Source organism: Centroberyx affinis, unplaced genomic scaffold (assembly GCF_046629955.1).
Source record: "Centroberyx affinis isolate AG114_WGS23_722 - 3 ecotype Tasmania unplaced genomic scaffold, CSIRO-AGI_Caff_v1 ptg001484l_1, whole genome shotgun sequence".
NCBI classification, from domain to species: Eukaryota; Metazoa; Chordata; class Actinopteri; order Beryciformes; family Berycidae; genus Centroberyx; species Centroberyx affinis.
This window is the reverse complement of record NW_027279951.1, coordinates 673,231-695,402: the sequence shown is the minus strand read 5'-3', so window position 1 is coordinate 695,402 and position 22,172 is coordinate 673,231. Positions and strand designations below refer to the sequence as shown.

At 37.9% G+C, this 22,172-nt stretch overlaps 2 protein-coding genes across 3 annotated transcripts; one reads left to right on the top strand and one right to left on the bottom strand.

The window, feature by feature from the left end:
• Window positions 1-8,819: 8,819 nt before the first annotated feature.
• LOC139650371 (green-sensitive opsin-like) lies at window positions 8,820-11,034 on the bottom strand. Its single transcript, XM_071527022.1, has 5 exons — window positions 10,647-11,034; window positions 10,182-10,350; window positions 9,908-10,073; window positions 9,519-9,758; window positions 8,820-9,414 (listed from the first exon to the last, which is right to left on the bottom strand). The coding sequence occupies exons 1-5, from the start codon at window positions 11,032-11,034 to the stop codon at window positions 9,316-9,318; spliced, it is 1,062 nt and encodes a 353-aa protein (XP_071383123.1). The 3' UTR covers window positions 8,820-9,315.
• A 2,090-nt stretch (window positions 11,035-13,124) lies between these two features.
• Window positions 13,125-16,728, top strand: LOC139650372 (green-sensitive opsin-like). Of its 2 annotated transcripts, XM_071527024.1 has the most exons (6): window positions 13,125-13,157; window positions 13,458-13,797; window positions 14,681-14,849; window positions 15,142-15,307; window positions 15,719-15,958; window positions 16,058-16,728. In XM_071527024.1, the coding sequence occupies exons 1-6, from the start codon at window positions 13,125-13,127 to the stop codon at window positions 16,154-16,156; spliced, it is 1,047 nt and encodes a 348-aa protein (XP_071383125.1). In that variant the 3' UTR covers window positions 16,157-16,728. The 2 variants fall into 2 exon arrangements, with proteins under 2 accessions (XP_071383125.1, XP_071383124.1); XM_071527023.1 differs by lacking the exon at window positions 13,125-13,157 and having other exon boundaries at window positions 13,431-13,797.
• The last annotated feature ends 5,444 nt before the right edge of the window (window positions 16,729-22,172 follow it).

Below are 22,172 nucleotides of genomic sequence, written 5' to 3'. Positions count from 1 at the left end.
GGGTCCTAAAGACACAGAGTTCTGCATGCAGTGAAAAGATGTTATTCTCGCCTTTTTTTCTTTCCCTATTTCTGCACACTGTGGTACCTAAACAGTTATGGAATTGGGTATGGCTACAAAGCTGAGACTCTTGTGAATCCAAAGAGCCCAATTGCATTCATGTGTGATGAAATAGGGCCTCATAGTAACCATTTCAATGTGATGACAGCATTTTTTAAAACTTGACCTTACTGTATAAAATGACCTATTGTGAGCTCTAGGATAATCACAGCCTCATGAAACTCTAGACCGAGAATCTAGACACCTAGACCATTCATAAAATGTATGGCATGTCCAGGTACATTGAAGATAAGTGGGTTTTTCTGAGCCATTTTCAGAAAATAGTGCTTGTCATCCAATCGTCAAAATTGTCAAAATCACACAAATTTCCAGTTTTCAAAAGTTATTGATACTGCATCACAGCATTAAGTTTTCTAAAGTGTTTTTCAAGGTCATGAGGTCTTCAGATGGTCTTTTGGGGAGATTTTAACTGATGCACTTTCTTATTTTAGTTAAAGTAGTCACAATGTTTCTTATTCTGATAGAATTGGGCTTTATGGTATATTTACAGTACATTTATGGACAGTGAATTGAAGCATTGGAACAAACCCTCACTCATTGGAAATGTCTGTTTTTCCATAGATGGATATACGAGAAAACAGCCAGGTTCAGGTGAGAGAGTAAAGTCAAAATGACATTACCTGACTGCATTGCCCACAGCAACCCAATATTCAATTAGAATAATGTTATAAATTGATACGGATCAATTTATACCTCTTATTAGATTATAAATACTCTGTTTGGTTGATATATTTGCCTTTTGGTTGACAGCACAAAGAGGGAGAGAGGAGGATAGAGAGGGAGAGAAGGAGAGAGAGCAGGATGGAGTCGGCACAGAGAGAGAGAGAGAGAGAGAGAGAGAGCAAGAACCAGGTGAGAAAGTGGACAGGTAGTCAAGACCACATAGTTATAATGCCAAGGCAGCTTCTGTTTTGCCCACATTCATTCATTGCTTGATGATATGGTGGACTGTCCCCATGTGGTTCAGAGAATGAAACAATGTTTTGTACATTTCTCCTCATATCTGCTTTGCTATAACTTGATCTTTTACTTACTTTGGAAAGTAAGTTCTGGTCATTATGAGTTAGTTTTTGCCTCAGGTTTTATTAACTAACTGAGGGCCCTCTCTAAAACAGGTGTATTATATTGAAATCTGTGATTGTTCATTCTGAACCATTATTATTATACACTACAATAGACCACCCAACTAATTAGGTTGCTTCTGAAGGTAACATTGTGTACCTAATTGAAATGAGATTTGCCCAAGTGAAAGGGGTTGAACAGCATATTCAATTTTTTATTTTCTTAAAAAATATTTTGTGGTGTAAAACTCATGTTACTTACTAGTAATTCAATAAAAGTATTATTGTTGTGAATTAAAATATCATATATAGAAAAATATTAATGTATTAATTGTTATCCAGTGAAATGAGTGATTTAGTAGGGCTGTTGAACACTTTTGCAAGGCACTGTATGCATGTCATGTTGTCATTAGGGGCTGAGCCCCCCTAAAGGTTTGATCCTAGAATCGCCCCTGGCAAAGATGCACCATCTGTCCAAGTTTAAGTTTAAAATTTTTTACGTTTTAGTTATAGCGCCTTCAGGTCAATCAGTGTAATTTTTTAAATGCCAGAACACGGTACCAAAATGCATCACCCCTCCATATTTCATCAAAATTGCAGTAGGGCCAAACTCCAGGAGCAGCTATCACCTTGTGACTTGGACAATTATGTGACTTGGACTTGTGACTTGGATAATTATCCATAATTGTAATGCAATATTCCATTTGATTAACTTTACTTACATTTATTTAACTTTAATCAGTTTCATGGGCTGGTTTCACAAACCTTACCAAAGCTTCAACTATTTATTTACATTAGATTTTAATAAGTCTCATATGATCTCAAGGTTCATATGTTTAGATTTGGGGGCAAAGCCAGCTGACAGCCAGCGGGCACTTTGTCAGGCTAAACCAAAAACAATGTCATGTAACGTTAGCTAGGCTACACATTACATGACATCATGTAACTAACTTTTTGGCTTACCATTATTTAATCATCATCATTTATCATCACTCGTCATTATCTGCTCCACTTCCTCCTCTTTCTTTCTCTTTCTTTTTTAACAATTCCTGATCATTCCTGATAATTCCTCTTCATTTTGCATGGTAAAATCAATCAATCAGGAATCAAAACAAACTTGTGCTGTGCTGTGCAGCTGCGCTGGTCACAGAGACCCGATGGGATGAGATGATGATGATGCTGGGGCATCAATGAGATGGGGCCCCTTTAGGGAGGTTTCCTAGTACCGATTGTCACTGCAACGGTACCATATTTTAGGGGGGTTCCCACATCTGAGACACTATAACGAGATAATTAACTTGTGATCTCGACATAATGGCATTAAAAAAAATAATTGCAAGCATGGCCGTTCTCGGCTTCCGTAAGCCCCACCTCATCCTCACACCAATTTACTGCCATGAGCTCAATGTCTACATTCTCACCTGTTAACTCCACAGATCTGGAGGAAGTAATTCAGCGCCTAAAGTCTTGCACGTCTTCTCTTGATTCCATCCCTACCAAACTGTTCAAATCTGTCTGTCATTGCTTTATAAATGACATTGAAAATATTATCAATAGCTCCCTGCAGACTGGCATTTTCCCTGCTTCTCTCAAGCATGCTGTAATCTCACCTCTGTTGAAGAAAAACAACCTAGATCCATCTCTACTTAATAATTACAGACCAATTTCCAATCTGCCTTTCCTAAGCAAAATACTTGAAAAAGTTGTATACAAACAACTGGATGAATATCTTTCAATGCAAAATATATATGATACATACCAATTGGGTTTCAGAGCCAATCATAGTACTGAAACAGCTCTCATAAGAGTAGTCAATTACCTTAAGATCAACAGTGACTCACAGAGAACTTCGATTTTAGTATTGCTTTATCTCACTGGTGCCTTTGACACTGTTGATCACAACATTTTAATTCAAAGGCCTCATGTTTCAGTCAGCTTAGCGGGTCCTGTTCTTAGCTGGTTTTCATCCTATTTAAAGGACAGGAGCTTTTATGTTTCAATAGGTAGTTTTAAATCTGTGGGGTTCCACAAGGGTCAGTCCTTGGGCCAATGCTCTTCAATCTATACATGCTCCCTCTTGGTACTATCATAAAGAAACATAATATATCCTACCATTCGTATGCCAATGACACACAGTTGTACATTTCACTTTCCTCTGATGATCTCAGTCCTGTTAACAAACTAGTAAACTGTATTGACGATATTAATTGCTGGATGTCAAGAAACTTTTTACAGCTGAATTCAGACAGGACTGAGATACTCATAGTTGGTCCTAAAAATCAGAGACAGAAAATTTACTCACACTCTGTCTCTGAAACACAGTGAGCAAGTCAGAAACCTTGACATTATTTTGGATACTGTTCTCAGTTTTGAAAATCACATTACCAATATCACTAGAACAGTGTTTTATCACTTAAAAAATATATCAGAACTTAGAGCATTTATATCTCAAACTGACTCTCAGAAACTGGTTCATGCATTCATCTCAAGCAGGTTAGACTACTGTAATGCTCTATTTGCAGGATTATCTAAACAATCAGTAGGACGGCTCCAGCTCATTCAAAATGCAGCAGCCAGAGTCCTTACACGTACACGAAAATTTGAACATGTTACTCTGGTACTGAAATCACTTCATTGGCTCCCGGTACAATACAGAATCACCTGCTAATAGTCTATAAAGCACTTAATGGTTTGGCTCCTCAATACATTTCTGATTTGCTCACTGATCATAACCCGATCAGGCCTCTCAGGTCATCAGGCAGAGGTCTTCTAGCTGTACCCATAATTAGATCCAGGTCTGGTGAGGGTGCCTTCAGTTACTGTGGTCCTGCTCTCTGGAACAAGCTGACTTGAGGTCCATCACAACTGTGTCCACTTTCAAAAACAAACTAAAAACTTTCCTATTCTCCAAAGCTTATGATTATCTGTGTGTGTATGTGTGTGTGTGTGGGTGTGTGTGTGTACTCGTATTGTGGCACTTGTTTCTTGTGCAGTTGGTTGCATGTGCGACTATGTGACGATGCGAGGGTTTCTGTTTGATTGTTGATTTTGATTGGGTTATTGCTGTGTGGTATGTTTAATATACGTTGGGTGTATGCTTCATTGGTTCGGTTTCTGCATTTTACTCATGCTTATATTCTTATATTTATGTTCTCATGTTTTATGCCTGTATTTTTTGTCTTTCAATGTAAAGCACATTGAGTTTACTTGTAATGAAATGTGCTTTAAAAATAAATTGCCAAATTGCCATTGCCATTACATGGTCTTGTAACAACCTTCATGGGTGACTTACTTAAAACATATGTTTACCCTCCCATAAACTCTGCCCCTTACCCCTCTGTTTGTTATGTCAACCATACACGTCATGCATGGTGCACGAGCACCTGTAGTGAGGTACATGAGAGTCATCACCACATCACATCACCTTGCCCATTTGGAAATATTACTACTGTTTGTGCAGCTAATCACAGGTTACAACACAATTAAATACACTTGAAAGTTACAGTATACTGTATGTGTAATTCAAACCAGCTTGCAGTTTTCATTGAAGCTGTATTCTTCCTCACTCTAATAGGAAGATGACATGCTTTATATGGTTAAATGGGCTGGCTTTCCCTGAAGGCTCCAGCAGCTTTGTTACCATATAAGGCAATATAGGCTGACTTTCCATGGAACATTCGTTCCATTGCCCAAAGCAGTCGTTCCCTGGACCGAAGCACTCATTCAGTTGTCCGAAGCACTCGTTCAATCCACTCACTCACTCACTCACTCACTCACTCACTCACTCACTCACGTCATGGTCATGCTAAATAGCACCACCATCAGGACAAATTTTTCAAACAGCAATATGTCAGGCTACATTTCACCTGCAGCTGCAGTACTGTGGCCACAATGTTCTACCTTTGTGATGTACTTTTCCAGAATGATGAATCAAGCTTAGATTCTCACTGTCAAATAATTTGCCCCATGGGCTCAGACCCCACTAATGGCTGCTTGCGGCTATATTTTTTTTATTGAATTCCGTCAACAACAAATAACACAAAAACATATATATTTCACCTAACAGTGATCTACCTTTTTGGCAGAAAATAAAATAGTAATTCAAACCCATTTTTGAGTCATGAATAGAACAATGTGCTGTTACTTGTCTTTAAAGTTTGTGCATTAAACCTTACTTTGTGCATTAAACTTACAAAGTTGATAGTTATTATGTTTAAAGGAAAACTTCGCAGATTTTCAACCAGCACTGTATCATTACCATATGGGCAGTATATGCAAATGAACAATGTTTAACTTCCCTCCATGTTGCCTGTACCCAGAGCTCCCCGCTCATTTGCCGCCAAAAGTCGGCCGGGTGACGCAAAATGCGTCATCCGGCGGACTTTGGAGATCATCCTTAGACTACAAACTACATTTCTGCATTTTCTGTAGTAGTGCCTTTAAGGACGGTAAAATGTGGGTCTCCCAAAACACTCCTGTCCCATGCTACGCTAGTGATAGGGAAAAGCAGACGCTAAAATATCATACTACTAAATACTTTAATATATCAGTATATTTGGAAGAAAACTAGTTTCATGATACAAGGCCGAATATCGCGCTGTTGAATCAGACACAACAGAGTCTGGAAGAGGAAGCGACCACCGGACTGGAGCTACGTTTCAGCCGCAGCTAAGCTAAGCTGCTACGTTTCTCCGTGATTCATCCAGAAGAGCTGAATCTAACACAAAAAAACAACTAGCTTTACAATATAATGTTGGAGCAGAGATGTGGCGCCACTATTACAACTTATGAGGCCGAATATAGTGCTGTGGAATCAGACAAAACAGAGTGTGGAGGAGAGGGCGACCACAGGAGCTGTAACAGCGTCAGCCGGGAGAGACGCGCTGCACCAGGGGCTGAACACCTGTGAACGGCAGGTGATGATCGTCAGGGGGACAGACAGAAAACTCTGCGCTGCAACAAACTTCACGGTGCTTTGGTGAACCTGATTTTGTTTTCTGACAGAATATTATATCGGACTTTGCCAACTCTGAATACAGAACAACGAACAGCGACTGTGTTAACTTTACCTGTAACTTGCGGCTACATCCAGCGGCACCGTTCAGCACTCGGTGAGTTGATCCACAGAACGTAACTGACTCCAGCACGCTGCTTTGTTTTATGATCCTTTAAAAACGGGTGCGATTTATCCAGACTCGATGAGGAAAAACATTTTGTAAATGAAAATAAGCCTCAGTAAAGAGATATAATGCTACTTTGTCTCTGCTGACTTTGTCTTTGCTGCTACATTGGGCGACATACAAGAGCGATATGTTTTTGTTTTTTTGGGGGGTTTTTTTGTCTGCTTGTTTGTTTGTTTTTACTTATTTATTTGATTCATTACTGCTATTCTTGCTTCTTATGTTTCGGTTTTATTTTTGCATTTTGTATTATTATCATCAATATCATTTATTTATTATTTGTTGTCGTTGTTATTGGCAGCAGGCCACCTGTTTAACGTTCATAGGGGAAAAAATGGAAAAATTTGGAAATACCTTGCACAATTTGTATTGCACAGTGTTACTTTGATTAATAAAAAGACCTTGGAAAGAAAAGAGCGATATGGGGAATCTACAGCCGTTTTCTCAGTTTTCTCTGGTCATAGGGCTCCAATTTCAAAAATAATTGCACATTTCTACTACATGGGTGACCTAGTTTTAATAAATCATCATATTCACAGCAGTGAAATAGGCCTTTAACTATGGATATTTTTTAATTCTACTATTCTATAAGACATATAAAATCACTTTGAATCAATGCTTCATTTGTTCTAATAGTTTAATCTAATAGCCTAAAAGTTGTATGATTTTGGGTGTTATTGATTCAATCTAACTTCCTTCAACCATGCCATGTGCAGTTTTGTCCAGTAGGGGGCTGAGATTGAAGTGTTGGGGCATGGTTAAATCCCATAAGATCCTGGCAGGCAGCATAGGGCATGTAGGGGGCTGTCACGTGGATGGAAAAATCTCGCAGAAGTGTGAGAGGAAACCCAGTTGGCTGCAGAACAGATGTCATTCACTGAAACACCTTTGAGCGATGCCCAATAAATCCATGCACCTAGTGGAATGGGAGATTTGACATCAAATTTGACATCAATTTGACTGAAATCATGCTGCATGGAACAGGAGTGAGGATTAGTAGTCAGTGGAATTGGTCATATAGTGTGGTTAATAGAACAAAAATGTTGATCCCAGTAGCATTATGGGCTTTTTAGTCGACACATGACGGCCACATGTGCACTTGAACCGTCTCTCTGCAGCACAGACCACACTTCATATGAAGAGAAGGAACATCTGGTGTTCTATGCATGGTAACCATAGCAATGACCAGAATGCACAGCTGCATGGTCGCTACAAGATGCTGCTATAACGAGCTAGCTAACGTTAGCATGATGTAGCCATATATAACTATCAAACTATCAAACTACCTGATATGCCCATTCTTACACCAACACTTTGAAATGCAAAGGCTCTCTTATTAATGTCTTATTAATGTCTTGCTTAGAAAGCAGCCACAAAGTTCAGGGAAATCACAGTTTGTAAGAATTCAAACTCAGTGACAACAGAACAAACTCTTCACTTATTGGTCAAACACCATGTCAAAAAGTTCAAGACAATTGAACTCTGGTTGAGCAGGTGGGCATGAAAATAAATGATTACTGGGCAGCTGTCACTTCTAGTTTAAAAAGCCCTTTCTTTTTTTTGCGCAGGTAGGATAGAAAAAAAATCCTTAAAAATATATTCATCAACACATATGAGAATGTTAACCATTCTACTTGTATTATGGTCTTTTTATTTGTTTCATTATTAAAATATTCAAATCTCATTTTCATCTTGGAGAGTACTATATTCATTCATTCATTCATTCATTTTCCTTTCCTCAGTTATTCCCATTCAGGGTCATGGGGGGCTGGAGCCTATCCCAGAATACATTTGACAGAAGGCAGGGAAACAACCTGGATAGGTTGCAAGGCCATCAGAGGGTTAACAGACGATCGCTCACATACATACAGTATCTATGGAAAATGTTGAGATTCCAGTCCACCTGACTTGCAAGTCTTTGGACTGTGGGAGGAAATTGGAGCACCTGGACTAAACCCAATGTGAGCACAATCTGTAACCAATCACCCTTCAACAGTTCACAAATGTGTTCACTTTACCGTGCCACTGTTATGGCTTTCAACACACTTAGTTCTCCCTGCTAACTGGCTTAACTTAATCTTGCTTTACCACACTACTGATTATCATTCACTTGAGGACTGAACAATGTAACCTAATAGAGATAATAGTGCCTGATAGGACAGACAGAGCAGGCACTATAGGAAAGAGGGAACATTTGGCCGCAGGCTGAGGTCTGAAGAACATGAATCAATGAAATCTTCTATTGTTTTATGAGTATGCATATGAGTATGCAATTTTCTGAGGACACAATTTTATAATATTGACTTGTTCATAGCATGATGGAGAGGCTACTACTAGTAATAAATTGAATGTGACAACACATTTTCATGCATGCATTTATTTATTAGTCTAGATTGTTTTGTTATTTATAAAATTTGTACAATTCATGATGACAAAGTCCAACAAATGATTGCTGGTTTTGTGACAACAACAAAAAAATATATAGTTTTATGTTCCTGCAAGTATGATGGTTGCTTATTTTTAACATACAATATAAACATTTGTTACCATCAATGTAAGAACAGAAAACATCATTAGAGAATACTGAGATGCTCAACCAGTGAAAATCCTTTCAGAACATGTTGTATAGATTCAGTGGTGCCAACTGTAGCTCAAACATTTCAGGGACAGCTGTGTCTCCAATGGTAGGGGAGTCAAAGTGAGTATCAGCATACAAGTGCACATACATCTTACATTCATTGCACTGATTTCAATTTCACATTGACATTAAAAATGCAATATCCTTCTTAAATTAAAGGGAAAGGGGAATGCAGTTCATGAGTGTGATCTGGATGGCATTCATTGTTGGTCGAAGACATTTCAAATGTCCATTTGCACAAAGCAAATGAACTTTATTCAGTCCACATGGAGAAAGGAGAAAGAGATTGTCCAGATATATGAAAATGTCTCTATATTTAGGAAACTGAGGACACTTCTGTCTTGCTTGCAGAAACAGAAGACTCATCTTCCACCATACCACCCATTCCAATAGTGCTCAGCATGCAGTTACGGAACTGAAAAAAGAGAATAAAACATATTCAGATACCAAGCGTGTGAGATTCAGGTTTGTACTAACACAGGAAAATGAAATAAAGATTAGCTAATGTAATGAACCAACCTGTTTGTTCATCAGCACATAGATGACAGGGTTGTACAATGCTGAGCTCTTTGCAAAGAAGGCGGGGACGGCCATGCCTAGGGCAGTGAAGGCAGCTCCCTTGTTGAAGAAGATCCAGGCAGCCAGACTGGCATATGGGACCCAAGCTACCAGGAAGCCAAAGACCATCAAGATGCACATACGTGTCACTTCCTTCTCAGCCTTCTGGGTAGAAGCTGAGTCTTGCTGCTGAGCTGCTGCCTACAATATTTGAGAGCAGATAAATACATGATAAATGCAACAGAAGGGTCTTACACAAGTTATTTAATTATTTTAATATATAATTCACTGGTTTTCATTTAGGTTTTGATAACTGCAATTTAAAGATCTTGAGTTCAAACATGTCTTACAGCTTTGACTGTCAGCACAAGGCTCCCGTAAGTGAAGAAAATGAGGAAGACAGGAATAGAGAAGTGGACGACAAACATGTAGATGACATAGGATTCGTTGTTGAAGCCCTCAGCTAGGGTGTAGTAGTCAGGTCCACAGGAGCACTGCATACCTTCAGGGAGGTACCTGTGTGACAGGTAACCACAATGATTAAGGAATCAACTAAACTATGTTGATATATACAGTAAAAATTTCACTTCCAGCTTATACAATAGAATACAATATATAATGTACCTGGACCAGCCAAAAAGAGGGGGGGCAGCACAAGCCATAGCCATGATCCAGGTGAAAGCAACTCCAGCTCCTGCATGAGTTGCAGTGAACTTGAAGCTTCCCATGGGTTTGCAGACAACAATGTATCTCTCAATAGCCAGCACTACCAGTGACCACAGAGCAACTTCACCTGTAGAGAGAAGACATGTGATGTTGATTTGATACACTTAAAGAATATTTCTGCACAGACATACATGTTCATGCTTGACACTACCTTAAACAGGGCCATTAGATCTTTTTGAAGTTGGTCAAATATCCGGTTCAAATACAGTTTTCAATTTAAAAGTGTCTTCAACCTGTTCCTTAGTGACTAATCTGTTTAATTTATGATGAACTTTATTTTAAACAACTCTATTGTAAATTTCAAAGTAGGAAGAGTAGAAATTAGAGTATGAAGTTAGCTGAAAGAGAACATTGATTTCATACCTCCTAGTGTTGCCATGAATCCCTCGACAGCACAGGCAGTTGCTCCAAGAATAAAGTAGCCACTGACAGCAGAAGTGATGGTGATGGTGAATCCAAAGATGCACATGATTAATCCAGCCACAGCCAAGTTGACCAGGATAAAGTTGAGAGGTTGCCGGAGCTTCTTGTTTTGAGCTGTGACCAGCAGTGTCAGAGCATTGATGGGAGTTCCAGTGCAGATCAGGAAAAACATGTAGAAAGCAAGTAGCTTGAACATGATAGGATCTGCCAAATAATACTGTGGATATTCAAAAGGACTTCTTACAAGCCCAGTCCTATTGGACATGGGAATGTAGAAGTTCTTGCCCTCTGTGCCATTAGGCTCGTTATTTCCACTATCCCACCCCATCTTTAGTAGCCTAGCCTGTGCGAGCTGAGCCAACAGATGCCAGTGGTGTAGATCCACACTGCAGGTGCAGTTGCAGAGCGGGATATTTATACCTTCTTAACCCTGCCTTAAAACTGGTAAAATCAAATTACAGGATTGTGGACATAAGTGGACATAAGTTAATTCAGGTCAACAGATCTTAACACCGGATAGAGAGGCCATGCCCCGGAGTCATTTGCTCTACCTTTAAGTTCTGCGGAACTGTCTTAATCCTGCTTAAAGAACAGGAATTTGGTTCAGTCAACACATTTGTTTATTAGTTTGGGGTCCAAACCTGACATACTGTACATAACACAATGATAAACATACATGATAAACATTAAATTACATTAATATACACTAAATTACATCAATATACATTAATATAAATAAAAATGCAAGCTTACATTGATATGAAAAAAAAAAAACAACAACACATTTTAGGCCATTATCTACAGTTCACTTATTCTAAAAAAATAAACCCGAAATCTTCAAGAATATTTGTATTTGTATTGTGTTTGTATTCATGTCATTCCTTACATTAAAAAAATATTGTACCCCTGCAAACTTACTTTTAAACACATCTACACACTGTCTAAATGAAGAGCTTCATTTCAAAATGAGATATGAACCCTTTACTCACAAAACCTTAACTTTGACATATGTATCCATCTGTTTGTTTTAAATATGGAGCAATGAACAAATGGTAACGCTTTTTTTAAAATGGCATTTTAGAATTAAATGCTTAAAATATAGGCATGGGCACTCTTTCAAAATATGTTCTCTGACTCATACACAGACATGGTGAAAATCTTGTATCACTCTTTTCATCAGCAACTTTGTACCCTAATCTGGCAGGACAGTAACTTTCTATCCTAATTTTCTTTTCTTAATTAGTTAAATAAATCTTGTTTACGGCCTTAACCCAGCCCAGTACCAGTATAGCATCCTGTTAGCTTCCCCCTCCATATGGATGCTAGTATCATTATTTTGGCGCGCACTGATTGGATTCAACTCACTCAGTGTGAGTCTCACCTGTACTGGCCAGGCTGTGGTAAAGTAAAACCTGTCTATCACAGTTATTTGGTTGGAAAGAAAATGCTCGCCAGAGACTCACCTATTTTGAGTTTTTCCTTAAGCCACTGCAACACTTTGGCCCCATTTACATTCCTGGACATTATCTGGATAGAGCTTAACCATATAAATGTCTTGGTGTCAATTTACCCAAGAGGCAGTGAAGACAGATAGTGATCCGACCACCCGAACCAACTCTTGTGCTGGTTAGAGATAGATTTTATCACATTGGGACCAAAGTGTAAATGCAATAACATTTCCAATCCACTTACAATAAATATGCAACTTGAAATAAGTACTCACATAGGTTTATGTTGGCGTGTGCCATCTGTATTGCCTGATTTTTTGTATTTGTCCTTTTTGTAAAAGTGATTCCCACAGAAGAATAACAATATTATCCACATGCGGCTTGCTTAACAGCAGTAAAATACCGAGAACCAGCCGTTGCATGTGGTATGTGTTAAAAAAGTTAAAGAAGTGAGGTAAAAAAAATGAATGTATTGTTGTGACATCCCCAGAATCTGTAAAGTAATGCTCATAACATGAGATAAATAGTATTCACTGCAAGAGAACGTTGTCAGACTGGTGGGGCTGCTCCCTCTTCTCTGATTCATTATTGGCATTCAGTGTAGGTTGCAGAGGAGTTGCCATCTATTTATTCTCACAACTGATTGACAGAGTCATGCTACAACTGATGGCTAAACTTTACTTTTAATTGTAATATGAAACTATACAAAGTTTGTGTTTATCACTGAAGTAAAATCCACTTGTGGCAGGGAGAAAAAAATGTGAAAAGCCACTGGCAATTCCAATTATTTAAGAATTTACTTATATATAGTACATATTTAACATTACTACATAGATAGAAGGAATACATGAACTTGTATTTTTATCTCCATTAATTCTTCATTTAAGACAACTGTATACAGATGGATTTGTTTGTGCAACATAATGTAACAGATAATTGAAATGACCCAATCACCAAAGGAACCAAATAGATGTTGTATAGTCACATACTGCAGCTAATTGAAGTAGCACACTCATTAAGTGCCTAATCACTTGGCAAACTGAGCAAAGGCCTCCAAGATTAGGTCACATTTATCCGGTGTTAAGATCATTTATTGACCTGGCATAAACTTCTACCTACCTCACAACTGTAACGTAATCTAAGGGATCTTTAAGGGTGGCATCAGAAGGCTATAAAATGCCAAGCTGTGCCACTCAAGCTGTGAGGTGGATCTACAGCATCGGTGCCCACAGACAGTCTACAGTATAGGCATTACCAATCCATCCATTGATCGAAGATGGAAGCTAATGGCACAGAGGGCAAGAACTTCTACATTCCCATGTCCAATAAGACTGGGCTTGTGAGAAGTCCTTTTGAATATCCACAGTATTATTTGGCAGATCCAATCATGTTCAAGCTACTTGCTTTCTACATGTTTTTCCTGATCTGCACTGGAACTCCCATCAATGCTCTGACATTGCTGGTCACAGCTCAAAACAAGAAGCTCCGGCAACCTCTCAACTTTATCTTGGTCAACTTGGCTGTGGCTGGATTGATCATGTGCATCTTCGGATTCACCATCACCATCACTTCTGCTATGAATGGCTACTTTATTCTTGGAGCAACTGCCTGTGCTGTCGAGGGATTCATGGCCACACTAGGAGGTAAGACATCTAAAAGGGCAAGTGAAGATGCCAAACACTCTGAGAATTGCCTCCAAATAACTTGAACTTCCCATTACTCCTAAATGGGTTTTTTTTTTAATTGAAATAATTGTAAAAGCCCTGCGCTATACTTTTCTATCTGGGAAACTTGTTTGCAATAGGCTACTATACTGCAGCCAAAAGGCCTTTAAATTATCAGTATGGCCTATTTGTTGTGATCTGTTTAAGATACAGGGAACTTCTTCTGCCTTTGTCCTTTAATATTGTATTTTACTGATAGTTGCCAATTTCAGTCTTCTGCACTAGAGATAATCAGGTTGAGTGTGAATATTCTTCCATTCCTCCCAATTAGAATAGGTACAGAATTAGTTAAGTAAGATTATTATTATTAGGTCATATAGGGTGCTATGTTATAAAATAGGCCAAATAGGCCAATTTTTACCCAAATAACAAATTATCAAAATGCAAGTTGTAGTTTAGAGAGTGTGTATCGTTGAGCAGAGGATGGACATATCTTAAACTGAAAGACAGTGATTGGCTGGAGGATGCAGTTTTGATGGAGAGGCATTTAAGTTTTCAGTTTTAAGTGGTATTATGATCTTTCTTTTGAGGATCTGTTAGCCAAAGTGAAAAGCCATTGGTAAGATTTGTTCCCATAAATGTCTCAGGATAGGAATATTGTTTTAAGTGATTGTGAAGTAAGTAGGTGGTATGACTGCTTTCACACTGCTATTGCCATGCATAAGTAGATAAAATAGTAAAAATGTGTTTTACTGTTTACCTAACAAATATATTGTGACTTGATATTGTGTTGGAGTTTGATTTTGTCAAATAAAATCTTAGATCTACTGTATGTTGATATCTCCTTTCTCCTCTATTCCAGGTGAAATTGCTCTGTGGTCACTGGTAGTGCTGGCTGTTGAGAGATACATTGTTGTCTGCAAACCCATGGGAAGCTTCAAGTTCACTGCAACTCATGCAGGAGCTGGAGTTGCTTTCACCTGGATCATGGCTATGGCTTGTGCTGCCCCCCCTCTTTTTGGCTGGTCCAGGTACATTATATATTGTACTACGTGTCCAAAGAGAGACACATAGAGACACTCAACACAAAGTGGAACATCCAATTGTTTAGTAAAAATACACTGTACTAATATTTTAACAATATTATAACAACAATATTGATACAAGTAGAGTATAATATAATTTTTAGACAAACAGTATCTTAAAAAAAATAAATGTTAGAGGCTAAGATTTAATTCAATAAGGTAACATTTTATCTGTAAACCATACAATGTAGTTTATACCATAATTATTGGAATATTTAGCTTTATTATTGTGATGCAGGTACCTCCCTGAAGGTATGCAGTGCTCCTGTGGACCTGACTACTACACCCTGGCTCCAGGCTTCAACAACGAATCCTATGTCATCTACATGTTTGTCGTCCACTTCTCTATTCCTGTCTTCCTCATTTTCTTCACTTATGGAAGCCTTGTGCTCACAGTCAAAGCTGTAAGAACAATTTGAATCTCTTTACAGCCCATTTAGGAATGTTCTTTGTTTGAGCTACTTATCAATGCATAAAATGCATAAAGATGGAACCTCTGGGGTTCATGTTCAAATTTATATTTGCATTCACATTCACATTCATCAGGTCCTCCTTAGGACATGTACAGTGCACTGAACGTCAAGTGTTTGTACCACCTCTCCCCCTCCAGTTGAAACTGGCATGGTGTGGGTGCTTGTTATTTTGGGACAGGTGTAAAAATGTAATTACTGACAATGAATCTGCCATTTTTATCTAACTTGGCCACTGATTTATCGTCATTACATAAACTTCACTTTCATTTGATGATTCCCTATATTATTTGTTCAGTAAAGTGTATGATCTTTTCATCTTTATTGTATTTCTAAACAATTTAGGCAGCAGCTCAGCAGCAAGACTCAGCTTCTACCCAGAAGGCTGAGAAGGAAGTGACACGTATGTGCATCTTGATGGTCTTTGGCTTCCTGGTAGCTTGGGTCCCATATGCCAGTCTGGCTGCCTGGATCTTCTTCAACAAGGGAGCTGCCTTCACTGCCCTAGGCATGGCCATCCCCGCCTTCTTTGCAAAGAGCTCAGCATTGTACAACCCTGTCATCTATGTGCTAATGAACAAACAGGTCGGTTCATTACATTAGCTAATCGTTATTTCATTTTAAATTCTTTGTACAATCCTCACATGCTTGGTATCTGAATGTGCTGTATTCTCTTTATTTCAGTTCCGTAACTGCATGCTGAGCACTATTGGAATGGGTGGTATGGTGGAAGATGAGTCTTCTGTTTCTGCAAGCAAGACAGAAGTGTCCACTGCTTCCTAAATATAGAGACATTTTCATATATCTGGACAATCTCCTTTCTGCTCTCCATTTGATTTGGAATAACCCTCCATGTGGACTGAATAAAGTTCATTTGCTTTGTGCAAATGGACATTTGAAACGTCTTCGACCAACAATGAATGCCATCCAGATCACACTCATGAACTGCATTCCCCTTTCCCTTTAATTTAAGAAGGATATTGCATTTTTAATGTCAATGTGAAATTGAAATCAGTGCAATGAATGTAAGATGTATGTGCACTTGTATGCTGATACTCACTTTGACTCCCCTACCATTGGAGACACAGCTGTCCCTGAAATGTTTGAGCTACAGTTGGCACCACTGAATCTATACAACATGTTCTGAAAGGATTTTCACTGGTTGAGCATCTCAATATTCTCTTATGATGTTTTCTGTCCTTACATTGATGGTAACAAATGTTTATACTGTATGTTAAATGTGAGCACCATCAGGAACATAAAACTATATATTTTTTTGTTGTTGTCACAGAATCAGCAATCATTTGTTGGACTTTGTCATCATGAACTGTAAAAATTTTATAAATAACAAAACAATCTAGACATAGATAAATAAATGCATGCATGAAAATGTGTTGTCATCCATTTTTTACTAGTAGTAGCCTCTCCATCATGCTATGAGCAATTAAGGTCTATATTATACAATATACTGTACGTGTTTGGGTAACACTTTACATTAAGTGTTCAATAACTAATGTCAACTAATGCATTTAATAACATTAATGAAACATGCATAACAACATTGACAAAGATTAGTTAATGTTAAATGCACATGAATAAGTGCATTAATTAAAGTTGTTATACATGTTTATTAATAATGTTAACTAATGTGTTCACTAACATGAATTAACCATGAGTGACATTAACAAAGATGAGTTCATATTAAATGCAATAAACAACTTCATTAGGTAATGTTGTTAGAAATGGTTGTTAATGACAATGTATTGTCTAAATTGAAACCCTAACTCCTCATGTATTATTTAAACATATCCTGACATTAACTTAAGTGATTACGTCACAACAAGCATTGCCTAACATGAATAGTGTGTTATGGGTATTCTCTTTCCCTCTCTCTATCTGATTGCACATGATCATCTGCATGCACTGATTGAAATTCCTTTACTTTGAAATGGACATTGGCAAACTTTTTGACCAGCAATGAATGGACTTTGGTAACCTGGTTTACACCCCTGAACCATATGATATGGTATATTTTTCATGGTAAGAAAGATCTTGAGATGCATTTGCTGTGTGATTCAGCAGAGTCAGTGTAATGTAAAATGCATGTGAGTGCGCACGGTGAGACTTTGTGTGTCGGTAACATGCTGCTCTCCAGTGGCCATCCGTTAATCCCAGACTGATTCATTTGTGTACTATTGCCTCACTTCCTCTACTAAAGTGTGTACCTGTAGCTTAAAAGTGATTACAATTAGTAAACATTGCAGGCTTCAAACAAATGTATTTGTTTTTAACACTGTGTTGTGCACATTACATATTTGTAATAATGTTTTTCATAAAAAGCTAATGACAAAATGTATGTTTTTAATTTAGGCCTACAGATTATTTTACTGAAGAATAGATAGTATACATACAGATAGTATACATTAAACAAATGTTTGATATATTAAATAACACTCGGAATTGTAGCTACTTTTAATAATGTAAAATATGATGGAGAGTGAGTATTGTGTTTATTTGCTCAACACCAGTGATGTTTCTTGTAAAAAGAAAAAAGATACATTATGCATCTTCCAGCTATACTGAAAAGAAGAAATGCAAAAGGAAGTGAGCAACCCATAGAGTTACGTAGCTAAATGAAGCAGTACACTCATTACCCACCTAAAGAGCTTAACTTGAGGACAGAAACCTAATTTCTTCTAATTAAGAGATTTTACTAAATCTCTTAATTAACAGCAGTTCAGGTGCGGTAGCGCAGTAAGAGAACGTTAGATCCAATAAACTACAGGTCAAAGTGACAGCAACTTCCTAAGGTACGCAACCTGTCAAAGTTGATTTCACTGTGCATGTTAATCAGGCAAACAATGTTTCCTTAATGTTAAACAAAACTGAGCACAGCTAAAGATTTTTGAGAAAAGGGGTTTCAACCCCTGCACTCAAAAAAATTACTCATTAGTTCAACGTATTTTTATTATGTGGCAAATTTCCACGTAAAATAATTAGGTTATTTTTACCAAATCAAACGTATATATATTATATATATGATCCAATGTGATTTGGGCCCAAGTCAAACATATCTATATTATGTTGATCTGATATGAATTGTTCCCTGGATGCATTTCTTTCAGGTGTTTACATTACCTAAACAAAAAACTATCATGTTCATAAAATGACAACTCAAATGGCATTTTAAAGTGTTTATTGCAAATCTTTTAAGTGCAACTGACAAATTTCAACAACCAGGATAAAGAGACAGAGAGAGGACCAGAGAGAGAGCAATGCAGAGAAGAGAAGAGAGCGAGAAAGAGATAGAAAGAGAAAGAGGGAGAGACAGAGACTAAGAGGAGTCCAAATCTGCTCCTGTTAAAAAGGTACTTTTAAATGAACATGATGAATTGTATAGTTCTATAAAAATGATGCAGAATCCTTTAGAAGCATGCTTGTGATAGGAAAATAGCAAAGCATGTGACCCCTAATTGCTCCAGTTAAGCTGCCTAAGAGTCCAACAACTACATGAATACCAAACATGAATTCTAAAAGTGATAGCCTGACATTTTGATGTTCTCCTTGTTCCATCAAGCTTAAAAAACTAAAATAAAAAAAAGCATGATTTTGCCCATCAGTTACACATTTTTTCCCCCACATTTTAAACAGCCTGTCAGGTGTTGTAACATTTCAATGATAAATGTTTTAATGCTAGCCATTCTGAAAGTGACTGAAGGATAAATGCAGAAACATTTCCTCCCATAATTACATTTCCCTGACAAAGAAAACAATAGCAAATCAGAAGGTGACAAAGGTTAACAACAGCTAAAACACCCAACAAGGGTAACAAGGTAAACTGCCTGCACATGAACACGTGTGAGTGCATTTCAGGTAGACAAAAGTTGTGATGTCTACCGACACGTCTTTATTATACATTTTTGGACTGTGTCTGACCGTTTCTGTCCATCCAAGATGAAAACAAGTTTGGGTAGCTCAGATCCAGAGCTTAAATCAAATCTGCCTGGTACAGGCACAGTCAACACTTGGAAGGCCAAAGCAGTAGTGATTTGTGTGTGAAAGGGTACCATTTATGCATTTCCGAGACGAAACATATCTCATCTAAGACAGCCAAGATGTTATGGATTTTTCTTCCAACTCCTCCTCTGGTGCTGCGGAAAATCTTCATCAGCGTATCAGGCTGCTGGTCCAGTTTCCCAAAGAACGTTGACTGCAGTGGAACCGTAGTAATCCACATGAACTCAGCATTAATCTGCAAAAACATAACTAACTACCATCAGAACAATGAACGAGGCGGTGCACAGTTGGTGGAAAACTCACTGAACATTGAACCAGGTGTCTACAGAAGCAAACTGAACCATAAGTCTACTTCTAACAGCCGTTAAGATATTTGTACTATCTTTATTAATATAGAGTCAAATAAAACTTAAACGATCAAAATGCAACACCACATAGTAGCCTATGCGTCACTTGACAGAGCGGGACCCATGGTGGTTCTATTTCTCACTCCTTGATGACAACTGCAATACAACCTGAGCTTTAGGAACTGTGTTATATCAAAACCACCTCCAAAATAATACCAACTGTTACAGACATACAGTGCCCAAAAACGCCTTTGCCACAACGACCAACTTTTAATTAAAAAAACCCATTACAAATACATCCAAAGGCTTTTGTACTCGTAGTGATGGGAATTACGGCTCTTTGAAGGGAGCCGGATCTTATGGCTCCATTCCTTTCCGAGAGCCGTTCTTTTTTCTTTTTTTTAGGGGGTGGGGGTTACTAGGCTTATCTGCGAAATAATCACTAGGATAATGATAGGGTAAGATTTGGATCAGATTCAAACTTAGACATCCCACCAATATAATTTCATTTCACATGTGTGGACTAGGTTTAGCAGCACTAAATTACTCATATTGCCAGACCTAATGTCAATGATTTGCATTGTAAACATTACACAAGGTGACGCCATATCCCTCTGCTTTGTCAGTGAATTTACTAATTTGAATTTACCCTCTGTATAAAATGTGTTATGTAAATAAAGTTGCCTTGCCTTGAATGCAATTCATGCAACACTTAATATTAGAAAACTTTTTATTGGCACAATAAAAAAACAAGTATAATGAACTTTTGTGCAAAACAGATTTTAGTGCAAATCAGATTTGGCAATTTTTTTTTTTCAAACACATCTACCTCTTGTGACTGGCTGGTTCTCACTGTTCACATAAAGGGGAGTGGATTCTTACCTTGCGAGGCAGCTGGATTCGGGAGATCACGATCACACAAGACTATCTGGCGCATCAGGTTAAGTGGATTTATTAAGGCAGGCAGTGACATTTGGGCACAACGATAAAATGAACGGCTCACCAAGTACGACTCGGTTCCCTTCGTTCGTACCAAAGAGCCGTTGAAAAGAATCGGATCGTTCACGAACGTAACATCACTAGATGGCTCAGTGCACCTCACTGGATGTTAGCTCGTAATCTGGAGGAGGAAAAGGCAGATAGCTCAAACTTTGAAACTCAAATGCATTCAAAATGGTGTTACCCTATTAACTAGACCGACATATGTCTTTAAAAGGACGTTAAAGTATTTTGTTCATTCACAATCGTACTGTCACTGCAGTGCAGTAGCCCCCTTCAGTTACTTGCAGTTAATGTTACATAAACCAGCTGCCGAACGAGCAAGGCTGGCTCAAGCTAACATCTGCTCAAGTTAGCTAACGTTAGCTAGCTTCAATGTCTGTCATGTTGAAAATAACTACAGACCGAGAAAATCCCACCTGTCACCTAGATCATTGGCATTTTCAGAGAATCGCTTTTCAACTAACTTACAAGTATGTAAGTTAAACTAAAAACAACCCAATTAGTTACTGCTACAGTAACGTTAGCTAACTAGCCACATATGGGAATGTGATCAACTCAGTAATTGGAATCGGATTTGCCAGCAAGTGTAGGCCTACCAAAGCGATCTAGCAGCAAAAATAATGCAATGAGGCCATTTGAACGTTTTATCAAACTACTTAATGACATATAATAAAACATTGAAGTCCTCACTGAAAGGTAGCTGGCGATGTCCTGTTTGGCGCCTGTAATCTTTCAAACAGCCCTCGCAGGCTCACACCCGCCCAGGTTCTGACATGCGTAGTAGGTGGTCTCCAGTAGCCAACTAAAATCTTTCTCATTAATCCAATTTATTTGACTCTCATTACATGTCCAACCTATTAAATGTACATGTATCTAATAAGTTATATATATGTATGAATAGAAACATATTATAGTTAAATAAAGCCAACATGATTGTTTTATGCCTAACCAATTAATGCCCATAAGCAGTTTGCTTGTTCCTGTAAGAGAACCCTTAAAGGTTCCATACAGTATTGTAACTGCTTACATTTTGCCTTGTGCTTCCACCAAAATAAAATGGCAAAAAACAAAACAAAACAAAACAACAAAACAATCATCTCAAAATGGGTTCAGATACGTTAATTACTTTTCTTTTTTTTTAATTACTACAATCCAGGGCACCTGAATTGGATATGTTTAAAGGGTTGATAGAAACTGTTAACTAATTTTTCCCCTCTAGTAAGTAATTAGCAATAATATCTTCAATGTAGCTTTCCAATGGGACTGTTTGAATATGTTCCAGTTTCTACATTATCATTGATTTTCAGCTTAATTTCAATAGATTAATGAATCTAATGATGCATTTACAATACTCCTGCCACATTGGCAAATGTTTTAATGGACTATATTCACTGATTACTTAAAATTTAACTCATCATTAATATGTGCTTGAG